This window comes from Nestor notabilis, unplaced genomic scaffold, assembly GCF_000696875.1.
Source record: "Nestor notabilis isolate BGI_N333 unplaced genomic scaffold, ASM69687v1 scaffold18643, whole genome shotgun sequence".
NCBI lineage: Eukaryota > Metazoa > Chordata > Aves > Psittaciformes > Psittacidae > Nestor > Nestor notabilis.
Window position 1 is genome coordinate 45,815 of NW_009922628.1, and position 14,335 is coordinate 60,149.

Below are 14,335 nucleotides of genomic sequence, written 5' to 3' on the forward strand. Positions count from 1 at the left end.
GAAAGAGTCAAATTTTTGCCTCCATTCACAAAGCTATTTTCTATACAGATTCTTGAAATATGAAGTATATTTGCTAGGGCTTTTTTTACCACAGCGTTCTTACCGAAAACAAAAAATAAAAAAATAAATTTAGAAGTGGCGATGCGGACAATACTCCCCTCTAGGGGCAGAAACAGAATTTGCAACATTAGATTCAGCAGTGTATCATTTGTAAAATAAAACAAATAGGGCCTACCAAATCAAAGTCAACCCGAATTTAAGTTGTTTCCTGCAGAAAATGCTGCTGCCTATGAAATATGTCTAAAAAGCATGTTGTGCTCCTATATTCATGAAGAAGAGTTTTAATACCGTACCTATATAGAAGCCTATTTATCAGATTTCCCTAGCAACATATGTATCATCCACTTCTGACCTAGACAATGTATCACTCAATGCAATATGCAAAGAATACATTTTTCGTTCAAAGTAAACACATGTATCATTCAAATGCATATACTGACAAGTGCTAAAGCTGGAAGTTTGCTCAGCTGATCATACTTGGCATATTTGGAAGTCAAATAAGATGGAGGGTCAGCATCGTCTCGGCTGCTTTCCTCCTCTTCATTCAGGCAGCCAGATGCAAGGTTGCAAAAGCAATTCAGACATCTCCGTCAATGACAGAGGGTCCAATCCTCCCGGCACAGATTACTCCTACGTACAGTCTGGGAAGCTTGCAATTCCTCCTTGGAAACAAGGGGAAAGCAGAGCTAACAGAGGGTTGTCTCCCCATCCCCAGATCCTGAGAACTGTTAGGAGCTACAGGAGATGGGGCTCAAGCCCCAGCTAAAACCTAGTACCTTCAACCAGCGCACCACTGCCGAGACAAGCAGGTCTCCCCTCAAAAAGCCAGTGCTGTCTACCTTCTCACAAAGAGCCATCCTAGGCAGCACTATTGAGCTGTTATCTTCACTGGTTAACATGCAAAGGCAGCTGAAGGGGCTGGATACATGTCACAGCCACCTCTGCATAGGTCAGGATGGGATCCTCAAGCCACCTTGCAGCAGAGCGTCACTCATGCTGCTGAAATGCCCATCACAAAAAACTGCTATCCCTAAAGTGGTGCAGCTCCATGCACGTTACAAAAGCAGCCCCCTGACTTGTGTTTAAACAGAATAGCACAGACACTCTTTTATTTTTAAAGTTATAACTTGCAATAGTAGAAGGCAAGCTATTTAAAACGCTTTGCGCTCCGTTTCTTATCACATACACTATGGTTAGCAGGAATTTATCTTCACACACATGCACGTCCACACACAATACTCTACCCCCTCCCCTCCCCCCCAAAAAAAAAAAGCTATGTTGCATGGTTTTTTAGGTTGCAAAAGCATTCTGTGTCTTTCTGTAGCCTACAAAAACATCAATCCCAAAGAGCATTTCCCTGTGAAAACCAGGGGAAGAGGGACTGAGTGGGATGATGAGAAAGTCTGTGTCAAATCCAAATTTTTCTCCAGCTGCATATGCTGAGCAGGGCAATGTCTCCTCCTCAATATACCTACAGCCTGTGGCTCCTAAAGTGACAATACTCCGCCGTAGTCACAGGAGAGGCGCCTCCACAGAGTAATTGGATTCAGCAGCGAGAACACCCGGGTCTCGGTTGCCCAGGTCTTGCTCTGCTGCCTGGGATGGCTCAGCTCATTGCCTCATGAATCAGTGCTTTGCTGCATTTCTTTAATACTGCAAAACCCAGTGCTTGCACAGAAATAACATGCCAGCTGCAAATCCACCACACGACATAACATTTTGCTCCAGGCTGACTGCGAGCCTGATCTGGACTTTACTTACACAAGTAATTTACACAGATAAAAGGGAACTGCCTCTGCAGCAGTCTCTGAAGTGGTCCTAGTGTAGCTGTAGCAGCAGTGAGACTGGTTCTAATGCCAGCTTTACAAATATTTTTGTGAAAATAAGTTTCTCTGATAGTTATTCTGACTTGTATTCATTTATGTGTGTGTATATGTACCCTTACATTCTTTCAGTTTATTACTGCAGAGATCACTAACTTGGGGCTAGTAAGAACAGCAATACACATAATACATGAGAAAACTAAGGGTTGGTTTTTTTCCCTTTTAGACATGAGCTCTATCACTTCCAAGTCTTCTTAGCACTGGTGCAGTTACAACTGTAATAGTCTAAAGTTGTAAGGGCTTACGTAAGGATACCTTACTTCTCTTAAATCTCTTTTCCTTTCAAAAAAAGGGATCTAAGGCTAGGGCCTAAATAAATAAGGTCGAATACCCCTGAAATAAAATCTGGGAATCTCTAGATGCCTGCATATGAAAACATTATTCCCTTGAGCCCCAACAAGTCTTAACCACTGTGCACCAGGAGCTAGCTCAGGGATTGCCCTCCCCATGTGCAGCACTGGGTGGCTTTCAGCTCTGCCCCCGAGAGGACCAGCATCAGTGGGAACTCAGCTCCCCTCTCTCCTTGTTGGGGGCTGCCTGCTGAAACCCCAGGCATCTCAGCACCTAACTTAAGGCTCCCGAACACTTTGCTGGGTTTCAGGCACCACTCAGGGCTTGTATGTGAAAAGCTCAGAATTACATTTTGTTGCTCGGTAGGTTTTTTCCTTTCATCTCATTTTCCAGTGTTGTCCATATGACTACGCTCTTGGAGAAAACCCTGCTGAAGATATACTGCAGCCTTAATTACTACAGGCTAATTACCTTTCATGAGCAAATTGCCATACACTGATGTGGGATTTGGCCTGAGAAGAATTTCAGGCAATCCTCTAACATCACCGATACTATATGTTATATCGAGGTTATACAACGATGAAGCTTGACAGTATCCTCTAGACAGATGAGGAGCATGACTCTGAAGATCTGAGACACCAGTTTGCTTCTCTGCCAGTATAATGTGCCAGCTTTGTTTTCAGGAAAGAAGCTTCTCAGTGCTCCTACCTTATTTCATTTATCCCTGTGATGATTTGCCTTTTATCAGTATTAGTGAAATGAAAAAAAAATAATAAAAGCTCTAAGGGTTCAAGATGTACTGCCCCCAGACAAGATAGATAGTTTGTGGTCTTGTAGACAGTTCTGTAATCAGCACTGCAGCTGGGAATACAAACAGCAAGAGAGAACAGATCTTCATAAAAACCCCTGGACTGAATCATCAAATCTGTTGAGAATATGCCTTCCATTTAATCAAAAGAAATATTTAAGCACTAGCAGTATTCAGAAGCTACAAATTAATTGGTACTTGTAGGCAGTGATTATGTTTTCCATTTTTCTTGATATTCACATAAATATGTGCAAAAGATTGGTTGCCTGGCTCTACTAGGAGTGGGGGAAGTGATGGTCCCCACAAGTATTTGCAAAGCGAGTTGGGAATCAGCATCAGAAGAAATCAATCGTGGTTATTACCTCATAGTGTACAGCAGAGTGCCATCATCCTCCAGGCGCAGAAGTTTGTTTGGGGTTGTCATGTTGTGAGCAATAGACTTCTTGCCATTGTGGAAAAAAGTGTCTGGGGTCCAAATCTTGCTGGCAAGCAGGTTGTTGAGAGGGAGGCGTTGCATAGGTCCTTTGAATCGCAGCCTTTCGTCTTTCCAGCTTTGTCGGAAAAAAACATCAATGGTGTATTCCTGGCACAAAGAAACACTTGAAGTATTGCAGGATCTGAATAGGAGCAATGGTTCCAAAAACGACTTCAGCAAAGTAGATGTAGTGGATCTGGCAACCACATGCTCAAACTTACCATTTCGGTGTCTGACACAGGACCAAAACTGGTAACATAGATGTCCGTTTTCACCTGAGTTATTCTCTCTGTAATAAATATAGGTTCTGCATTAGGAATTGCTTTAAGATGTAAGTATGCGCTTGTGATGCACTTCTCTATTAACTCTGAGTGTCTCAAAAATCCCCAAAAGCTTGACATTAAAGATGTTTGAGAAGGAATTTAATCCCTGATTAAATGCAGTGGTCAACCTTCGGGAGCCCAGGCTCTCTTTTTATAATCAGTGGAAAGAAACAGGCCCACCAAGGGTGCAATTCCTCTGGCTAGCGGGTTTTGATCACAGAATCAGAATGGTTTGGGTTAGAAAGAACCTTAAAGATCATCTGGTTCCAACCCCCCTGCCATGAGCAGGGACACCTTCCACTAGACCAGGTTGCTCAAGGCCCACTCCAACCTGGCCTTGAACACTGCCAGGGATGGGGCAGCCACAACTTTTCTGGGCAACCTGTGCCAGTGCCTCACCACCCTCACAGTAAAGAGCTTCTTTCTCATGTTTAATACAAATCTACCCTCTTTCAGTTTAAAACCATGATGCCTTGTCCTTTCACTACACCTCCTGATGAAAAGTCCCCCTCCATCTTTCTTGTAGGCCCCCTTTAGGTGCTGGAAGGCTGCTATGAGGTCTCCCTGGAGCCTTCTCCAGGCTGAACAAGCCCAACTGCCCCAGTATGTCTTCATAAGAGAGGTGCTCCAGCCCTCTGATCATCTTTGTGGCCCTCCTCTGTATTCACTCCAACAGGTTCACGTCCCACTTGTGCTGGCGGCCCCAGAGCTGAACGCAGTATTCACAAGACCAAAAGGGGGAGAATCACCAACCTCAACCTGCTGGCCACACTTCTTTTTATGCAGCCCAGGATGCAACCGGCTTTCTGGGCTGTCAGCACACATTACCAGCATATATTCGATACCTACTATGGGATGAGATGAAGTGTATCTTGGAAGGACCTATTTCCCTCCACTGGCCTGGGTGATCTGCCCAGTTTCATATATCTATACTATAGATGTCCAAAGCTAGGTGAAATTAAATCTACCCACAAAACTCTAAGTCTTTCTGGCATCTTTTCAAATCCAGGACTAATTTAATCTAAGGGCAGAAATTTCAGAAGTTCGTTACGTAAGATAGGAGCATCGAGCCCTATTTTCAAGCATCTCTGTGTAAAGTGAGAGGAGAAGGAGAGAAAGGGATGAAAGCAATGTGTTGGTCTCACAAGAGGAAGGGGTGGGGGTAGCCAGATTAAAAAAGGGCCAAGAAAAAACATAACAGATGGTTTACACATGCATAGGAGATGAGAGAAATCTGGGGGATAGAGAGCTGAAGGAGGGCTCAACAAGGTTAGCATGGCAAGCAACTATTCACATGTTACGGTTTTAAAATAGCTGCTTTAGAGGTTACCAAAATGACATATTAATATAGATTTGCTGTAGCTGTCTAAAAATGGATGATTTGGGGATCTGTTTTTAACTGATTTTTGTCACTGGCATTATTTTATACATGCTGACCAGTGAAGGAACCTTGGAGCAACCTGCTAGCACCATCTCACTCACCTTAGGGAGTACTAGAAAGGAAAGAAAAGCAAACTGCATTCAATTACAGAAAAATGCATCACACATGCTCTCCTAATGCAACGCCAGATGACCTCAATGACTGAAAGACGACAACTTCCAGTGACCTTTGCATTGCATCCCATTTGCCAGGAGACAAATCTGCTTTCTGGGCTTTGTTTAGCTAATGAAATACAACTCTCTCATCAAGGCCCATGCTGACAGCAGGTACTCATGTGGGAGGGCATCATGTAGACGATGGCGTTGCATAGTGCGAGGACCAGACACAGCGAACGTGTTATCCTACCTCCCAGCCCCGGGCGCAGTCGGTTGTCGTAGCCGTCCAGCAGACCGTCCAAGATCCTGGTGAATATAGTGATGTTATCATTGGCGTCCTCTTTTCCCGATGCTGTTGGCGTTTGTGAGAAGCTATTTTATGCAAATGGAAAGAAACAAGTCAAAAGCCACACCAGCCTCAAGGGGATTCGGTCTCAAGGTAACTTTGTGATGGAGCCTCTGCCCTATCCTGCCGCTCCTGCTTTAGTGGCACAGGGAGCTGCAGTGATTTCATTGCTACTGTAAGTAACCATAAATAGCTCTCCCTGGAAGAGGAGGACCTGAGGAAGGACCCATACCATGGAGGTACAGGTCTGGGGTGCTGAATCGGAGTACATCTAAGCCCACTGACCATCTTACCGTAATGCACAGGGAGACCCCAATCCCTTATGTTGCCCTGCCCAACCTCAGCCTCACCACTTCCCCAGTGCTGGCATGTCTCCATCCCCTGAAAGGAGCAAAGTCAGCTCACAGGACTAGCAAAAGCTGTTACTGGGTTTTCCCCTGGGTTAGCTCTCCAGTCTTTGGGAACTGCATCAGCAGGCAAGGGAGCTGCACGAGCAGCACTGGCTTGCCTGGGGACACTGCTTCAAGAGTGCCTGAAGGTACTCTTTAATCCTTACATGCCAAACAGCTTCTAATTTGTAGTTTATTTAATTTACTTGAGGATAACAACTCCCACTGCATTCAAAAAGCCCAGCCCAGATCACTAGGGTATCTGAAAAAACATGCAACTGCAGTACAGAAAACACACTTCTTCATTCCTCCTCTCTCTTTCACCTCAATTAGTCCTCCCTTGTAGTATGCAAATAACAGCAATGTATAGTGGGCCTCATTCCATATCTTTTTGGCCAAATTTGTTTTATTCTGATTTTTTTTTATTTCAACATTTTATCCATGGCTTAGACCTAGGAAGCTGCTCACAGCTCAAGAGTACAACTGTAATTTACATTTTTAAGTCCATCTGATTTGCATTTAAAGATGCTTAGGAGAATCCCCTGCCTAGTGATGCCTTTGCCCACCAGAAGAACATACTCTTAAGTTTATGCATAAGCATGCTTCACCTGCAGTAAGCAACGACCGTCTCTTAGGACAGCAAGTTTGCTCACACTTGGTGCTTATTCAAGTTTCAGTCTCTGCTGAAACAGGCAACAAATGCTCTAGCTGTGACAGGGCACATTGTCCCACTAGGAACCATACCCTGCCTCATGCACCCTGCCAGCAGAGAGGAATCACCTATACTCCAACAACCTGTGCTCAACATGAGCTAGTCACCCAGAGACAAAAAAAACCTTTAAAAATCCATGTTTATTTACTAACAGTGCCCAGAGAAATAAATCAGTAAATAAAGACAGAACCTCAAAGCATCTCTCTGAACAGCTTGCCTTGCAGAATGCTTGTAACACATGCGTTAGGCTTACCTAGCAGAACAGGCTTTATACAGAGAAAGACAAGGGACCTCGAACTGGTTTAATCTGCACAAGGTTTACACTCATGGGACTTCGCTGACACCCATGTGATGGGTCTGGAAATTTTAGTGACACAAGACCTGTCCCAGGACAAGCTCCTGGTGGGCATGTTACAGACATGGGGACCCCCAGTCCTGCACCTGTTCTTTTTACAGCATATGTGCTTCTGCTGGAAAAGGAAAGGATTGCAAAGCCTCTCTGAAAGGGGGATCAAGGCTGGGCAGTGGCAGCATGGGCCCGATTCTAAGGAATGCCAAAGCACATGCAAACTCTTGGCCGAGGAGGCTCCTCACGGCCCAAGTGCCATCAGGACTGCTGCGACCCTCAACAAGCTCAAGACTGGAAAGCCCAAGCCACCAAGGAGCTTTCCTTTGCTGCAGGTGGAGGCATAGCCACAAATCTCACCCATTTTTCAGGCCATCAGGTCAAAAGACCAAATTAATTCTATTTTCTATGCTGTGAACAGAACCTTTAGTGAGTAACTGAGGCAGCCAACATCACAGACATGTTTGACTAATATGAAAGATACTATTCCAGCAGATGCAAACTGATTACAGAAACATTAGACATCCTTGCATGCCAGACCATTCAAGAAAAAGACTGAATACTTTTTTTCAGTCATAATCAAAGAGATTCACTAAATAAGGGTGAATATTTACAAGTAGCAGCCTAATGAATGCAAATAGAAGACAGAAGTTACAGAGGTGCTTCATGTGCAGTGACTATAAATAACTCTTTGGTAAAATCCTAGAATACTATTTTAAACTTCAATCATTTATTTTAGCTTTTTTTTTTTTCTTTCCATAAGAAGGAGATAAGCATCATGCTGTCTGCCTGCTTCACCCTATCAATGTAGGAACCTGTTTTCAATTTCCAATGTATCTGACAAAGCAGCAGAGAGATCAAACTTCATTTCATTCCTACAAGTTTCATGAGAAGCAGTGACTAGACAAGGGGAGAACGATCTAAATTAGTGCCTCATTAAGTAAAAATGTGAGGTCAACAGTCATCTATTCCCTCTGGCTCACTGACTGGGCCAGTCAGCACGCATATAGCTCAGAAACAGCCTCAGCAAAACCAGCCCACCTCCTCTCTGCTAATTAAGAGATATGGAGGAGACTTGCAGGGTGATTAGGAAAGGTCCTGGGAGAAAAGGACCACAGAGGTAAAATGTAGGTGTTGCAATGGGAGATGGGAACAAGGGATGCCAAATGCAGAGCCAGGATTATTGCAAAGGTACAATGCTACGGGCACAGGATACAAAGCTTCACTAGTTTCTCTGCTCTTGAAAAGGCTTGTTATTTTTAGTGCTTATGGCTGAATTCAAAGCCAATTGAACTCAGAGGGAAGATTTCCATTGAACTATTTTTGTGGGGATGGGACAAAATATATTTAGTTCTCACAACTGCTCCTCTGAATCTACCAGGAGTAATTGATGCTGCTTCCTTCTATCTCAGCTATATACATCTTTTGCAAGAATTGTATGCACACCTCAAATACTGAAATAATCTCCACAAGAAAAGCTAATTAATAGAGGAAAAAGACAAAGAAACAACTAGGGTGAAGATTCATAAAAAGAGCCTGCACTTCATCTGCAAAACTGCAATCCAATTTAGATTTGGCAGATAGCTTCACTCGAAAAAGATGGCATCTGATGCTGAATTTCGATGAAATGTCAGTATTATGTGAAGTTGCATTTGTAAATGGGTTACTGTTTGCCATTAATGCAAATGTTACTTTCTCTTTCACAGAAAAGTTGACGTTTAGTTTCTATTTTTGAGATTGCTGGTGAAATGCATGTTTTGGAGTAAGTGCTGAGGCTGTCTTTTATGACGTTAGACCTTTAAACTGTCCCTGCAAGCTTACGTGCATATATTAGATACGATAGCTCCAAGAACAGAGAGAAAATGGGTGATACCCTAAACTAATTATTGCCACACAGCTAAAGACTAGGTTTTATAAACATATTAGTAGGTAAGCGTATTATTGCCTCTCTGCAACCAAAAATGTTTTTATAGCAGACATTTTCAGTTATGAATAAAAACAAACCTACAAAAGCACCTTAGGAAAATGCTAAGAAAATTCAAAGATAATTACATTTAATGCTCATTAGTGAACACAAATTAAACCAACCAGGAGTACTTCTCATCACACTTATTTAATATTGCAATTTCAGGGTGACTGAAAAAATCAGAAGCCACAGAAGGGGCCCATCAGTGTAAAATGTAATAACTCTCTGAAGATGCTCAGCTATCTTTCCTGATGAGTTCATCCTTTACCATTTTAAACATCACTGTCTTTTTTGCCATCTAGTCAAAATCGTGACAGGTACAACTCATAGCTTAGTTGTAATAAGAGGAAAACATATGGTAGATATTACATGTTTTTCCCAAAACCGTTTAAAAAAAATAAGAGACACTGGAAGCTATTGGAAGTCATATTCATCTCTCTTGCTCTCTTAAAAACAGAGTTTCCAATAACTTGCTTTAATAGGATTGGAATTATACCAGAACTTCAGACAAATTAACAGTTTGTGGAAAAGGCAGCAGAGAATGCACTTGCACACTTCTGGATACTGCCAACTGGCCAGACATCAAAGGAAATAGATTTACTTTTCTAAGTTAGCTTCTTGCCATCCTTTCTTACAGATTCTTGAGATCTAAAAAGGCTGGTATTTTGTCAATTTGTGCAATGAAGATTCAATTCTTTCACAGTGGATTAGGATAGAGGAGAGGACAGACTAAAATGATGAGAATGTAATGGTCTTTGCAGATCCTTAAAGAATAATGTAACTCTTTTATTTAGCAACAGAAATATTTTGCTATCCACAAGCAACTTGTGAGCAGTGTAATGAAAACCTGTTCTTCACAGAGCTACGTCTTATCATCCTCACCCCCTTGCACCTTAACACCCCTTTCAATATCCTGAATTTCTCTCAGGGTCATTAAACACCTTCCAGTACTCAGCTTGCCAGGTCACTGACCTGCAGCTTCTCTGGGAGGCAATGTGTGCCAGGGCTGGTGCTGCACCAAGGACGTGCTGGATGGCCTGCAGGTACATGCCTGCATTTTGGCCAGGTGGGAGGCCAAGTGAAACAGAGATGCTGAAGCTGTCGCTTTCTGTTTGGCAGAGGGATTGACTGACTGATTCCTGTCTGCCTCCTCCAAGCACTTCTAGGTACCCACTTAGTCTTCCAATTATCAAAATCATCTGATGGGTTCAAAAAGCTATCTGGAGACATGAAGAAGGAAAGAAAACAGAATAAAAAAATAAACCGACAAGCATGACTGCACAATGAGGTGATAATTCTTACAAAACTATGTTAAAAATATTCCTAGCATCTGCTAGGAATGGCAGGGAAAGGGATAACCCAGCAGAACTAACTGCTTAGGGTTGCAGAGACTAACTTGAAATAACAGCCTGAAGAAAAGGTATGTTCAGCCTAAATAGCAGGATTATGGTGTTAGTGATAAGGGCTGTGAGCTAGTGGAAAAGCATGTGAAACTACAGACATGCCACGGACGGAATTCTTACAGTGTACAGAGAAGTCTTGCAGTGGCTACATTTGATTGGGATCTTCTGTTTTCCATGTTTCTACTATTACAAACATTATTAGCAGATGTCAACTAAACTGTGGGTACACCAACAACATCCATCTCCCTTGGTTTTGGCTCTCAGACGGATTTCTGAAGTTGTGTGTCCAAAACACAAACACGCAGGGACTGTGCATCACCAATATGTCCCCAGAGAGGTGCCTTTGGCCAGTCCGGGGCTTGCAAAAAGAGAGTTGGGATCAATAAGGTTAGCTGGCATAGGGCCAGCCATATGCTACCTAGTCTTAAGGTGATCTCAGTGCAAGCAGTCACCTGTGGTGCCCACCCTTGCAGGGATCCCAAGGGCCTATGAGGAATCAGACTCATCTCATCTGATAACACTCTTCATGGTTATATTTGACTTTCACTTATTCTCGAGCTCTATTATTAATGTTTACTTTCAAGACAATTGTGAACTATCTTGAAATGCTTCAGCAAAATACCACAACTCGTTAGAGCATTATACAACTCAAGGCTGAATTCAAGCTTGAAAAAGCCTTGACTCGTGCTGGATTGTTTCTGCAGAAGTAGACTCATAAAACTGTTACACCAGCAATGGTGGGTGACTTAACATCCTCTTCCTATTTCATCTGTATCTTTGAATTTTAATTCAGTGATTTTTCTTTAAATAACTTCTACCAACTATGCCTACAGTCTTTCACTACCGCCTATTGATGTGGATAGCTCTCGATAGTCATTCCACATTTATGTTAAACATTAATCACAGACTTTTGCTGAGATTTCTGAAGTAGCCTAGGAGACTGAGATACATAATTCCTGTTTATTTTCCCAGGCATTGTGCATCAAAATCCCCCAAGGTGGCTTTGGCTACATCAGCAAAAACTGTATTTATGATTTAATATAAACGTGGAATTACTACGGAGCATCGTAGACAAAACTCTGTTCTCATCTGTAATGTCCTACAGTATTTTGCTTTTTAATTTGTGCTCATTTGACCAATCACTTCATCTAGCACATCGCAAAATGCACTGCAATGCAACGGTGCAGTTGAAGCATGGATGAAACTAATAAAGAAGAACCTGGTAGCAACAGCAAGTATTAGCAGCATTAGATCCTTGCAGTTAATATACCAGCCTACACGTTAATTGTACTGCTCTGTCCTGAAGAGACAGTCCCAAAGCACTTAGCAAATTACACTTTGAAACTGCTTCTGCCTCTGAAACAGAAGCGCTGGAGCATCCCCTGTCTTTTGAGCAGGGTCAAAATTCAGCCCTAAGGCAGTGTGTGAATGGTGCAGCAAATTGGAGCTGCCTATCTCCGCAGGCCCAGCTGAAAATTACTAGATCAGAAATGGGGGTGGTGGGGGGGCAAGTTATATGATGATCTCATTTCAGTGCACAGAAGCTTTTTGATTAACTTGCAGAAAACAAGTGTCCTAGTTTTCCCTAACTGTCCTGTTCTGATTACCTGCCAGGTTACAGGTCACAACAACTCCTAACTGGGACTTAATTCAGTATTTTCTTTGGGGTCGAAAGGGAAAGTTAAACTCTCTTTTATCTTTGCAGCTTCACCTATCCTTCTATTAGAGAAGTAACACAGTTAAAAGACCCCACACCAAACATGCCATGCTCACCTATTGCAGTGTATGATGGTCCATCAGGAAGGACTTAAAGTCATAGTCCTCAAGATTATCTCAATGTGGTAATACTTTGTCAAATTACAACCATGTCGAGACAAGTTTAAAACCGGTCCCACACTACCTATGCCCTGTTCATTTCTATCACAAAGTCCAGGGAGAGTTTTGCGTTAGACCATAGTAACAGCAGGACCAAGATTTTCCAAGGTGAATACATCAGCGTGCAGATCCCTGCATCATTTGTAGTGTGCAGTCCTAGAACCATTCACATAAGCCACTGTAGTCACAGGCTTCTACCTGCCTACATCGGACACTCGCTGGAGACAGGGCTAAGTTTTGCTTCCAGCATAGACAGTCATCGCTCAAAGTTTGGTCTTTCTCTTAGTTCCAATCTGGAGAAAAAACCACTTTGCTTGAAATCAGAAACTGATTTGCATCTCCATTTTGTTTCTTCTTATAGCAAGGAATTGATGGGTGTGCTTGTGAATCAGCACGTTGGGAGGATTCATTTTTTTGTGGTGAAATGCTAAATGATTGTTCTCCTCCACAAAGAAGAATCAACCTACGTTTCCCAAGCACTTTTGAAATGCCTTTTCTAGACTCCATTGCATAGCCTGATTTTGGAAAGTTAAGATCTCTGGATTTAAGAAAAACACATAAATAGGGTGTTTCTGATTGTTTGGTTGTTTAGTTTTTTTCCTAAGAGCTATAGTAGAAGAACTTCTTCGATACAATTTTCAGAATATCACCATCCGGAAAGCATACAAAGTAAAAATAAGGGAAATGGATTCCTTGCTATATGCGTCAGGGAAACACAATTTCTAATCATTCTAGCAAGTTTCAAACTCAGCCATCCCTCTGAGCAGTCACGATCTCAGCTTACTCACTAGAAAGCCCGCACCAGCCAGCAGCCTGCACCGAGTCCTGCTGTTGCAGCCTTGCGCTACCGCCTGTAGCCTGCAACCTGCCAGGTGAGAGGGAAGGTCCAAGCCCTCCTCATTGCACCGCAGCCCCCTGGCTGCGCAATGCCACAGGTCAGAGCATTCAGCAGGGTAGGCCTGGTTGTCTGAGCTGTCCATGCACAGCCCTCACCCCCCTAGCCTTCCCACAACAGCGTTACGGGCATAAAGAACCGATCTGAGACAGTAAATCTGAGCAGGAAAACAAATCGCTCCCTTCCCCCTGACACCAGCACATTAAGATGAAATGCAAAGCTCGCTTGTTTTGTTCAGTTGCTCCGCACCACCCAGAGCCAAGGTTTTTCATCTCCTTAAAAGAGCCCACAGCAAAAATTCAAACGCAACTGGCGACTCACCCGAAGTGGCTGGCTAAACTCATGGAAATGCAGAAGAGGAAGAAGTTTTTGATCATGATAAAGCCAGAGACACTCCCATTGTCCATTCCAGAGGAGAGGAGGAACGCAGGTGGTTGCTTTGATGAAGGTGCAGCTGCTCACTTTGTTCTTACGCTGCAAAAATATTAAAAAAAAAAGATAAATTATTACATGGACAAACAGCAGGCTGGTCGAGTTCAGCTAACACCGCATCTTCTGCTGTCTGTGTTTTTCACAAACTTATCTAGACTTATGTAAACATCAGCTGTTTATGTAAAATTGTATATCTTCAAGGACGTGTTTTACCTTCTGCTGACAGAAAAGTGCAAGCCAGGAAAAATTCTTAGTGGCCCAGTTTTCCCTTATATTCGTCCATGATAGAAGCAACTAAAGAAACAGTCACCATTTCCCAAATGCCAATTCCGACCCTTTACCTATTTCAACAACTTCCAGACGCCTGCAAACCCAGGCTGTGTGCAGCCTCCGCATCCTTTCCTTCCATCACAATTTTTTCCCATTAAATACCCTGCTTCCCTTTCCAAAATCCCAGCTGAAATGCCAAGAAACACCTACTGCTTCTTGGAATTCACGCTGCTGATGCACGGCTTAGCAAAAGAGAGGGTGGGATGGGGAAGGGGTGGGGGGAGTGAAAAGTGACCTTCCTCGCAAAGGCACATAAACCTCACGC

At 43.0% G+C, this 14,335-nt stretch overlaps 1 protein-coding gene across 1 annotated transcript in view; it reads right to left on the reverse strand.

The window, feature by feature from the left end:
* GABRA5 (gamma-aminobutyric acid (GABA) A receptor, alpha 5) overlaps window positions 1-14,153 on the reverse strand; it is a 53,303-nt gene extending 39,150 nt beyond the window's left edge. The window contains exons 1-4 of the mRNA XM_010011724.1: window positions 13,630-14,153; window positions 5,627-5,748; window positions 3,739-3,806; window positions 3,405-3,625 (exon numbers count right to left, since the gene is read on the reverse strand). Of these exons, the coding sequence (XP_010010026.1) occupies window positions 3,405-3,625; window positions 3,739-3,806; window positions 5,627-5,748; window positions 13,630-13,715 (497 nt within the window). The 5' untranslated portion in view covers window positions 13,716-14,153. The remainder of the gene's footprint in view (window positions 1-3,404; window positions 3,626-3,738; window positions 3,807-5,626; window positions 5,749-13,629) is intronic.
* Between the last annotated feature and the right edge of the window lie 182 nt (window positions 14,154-14,335).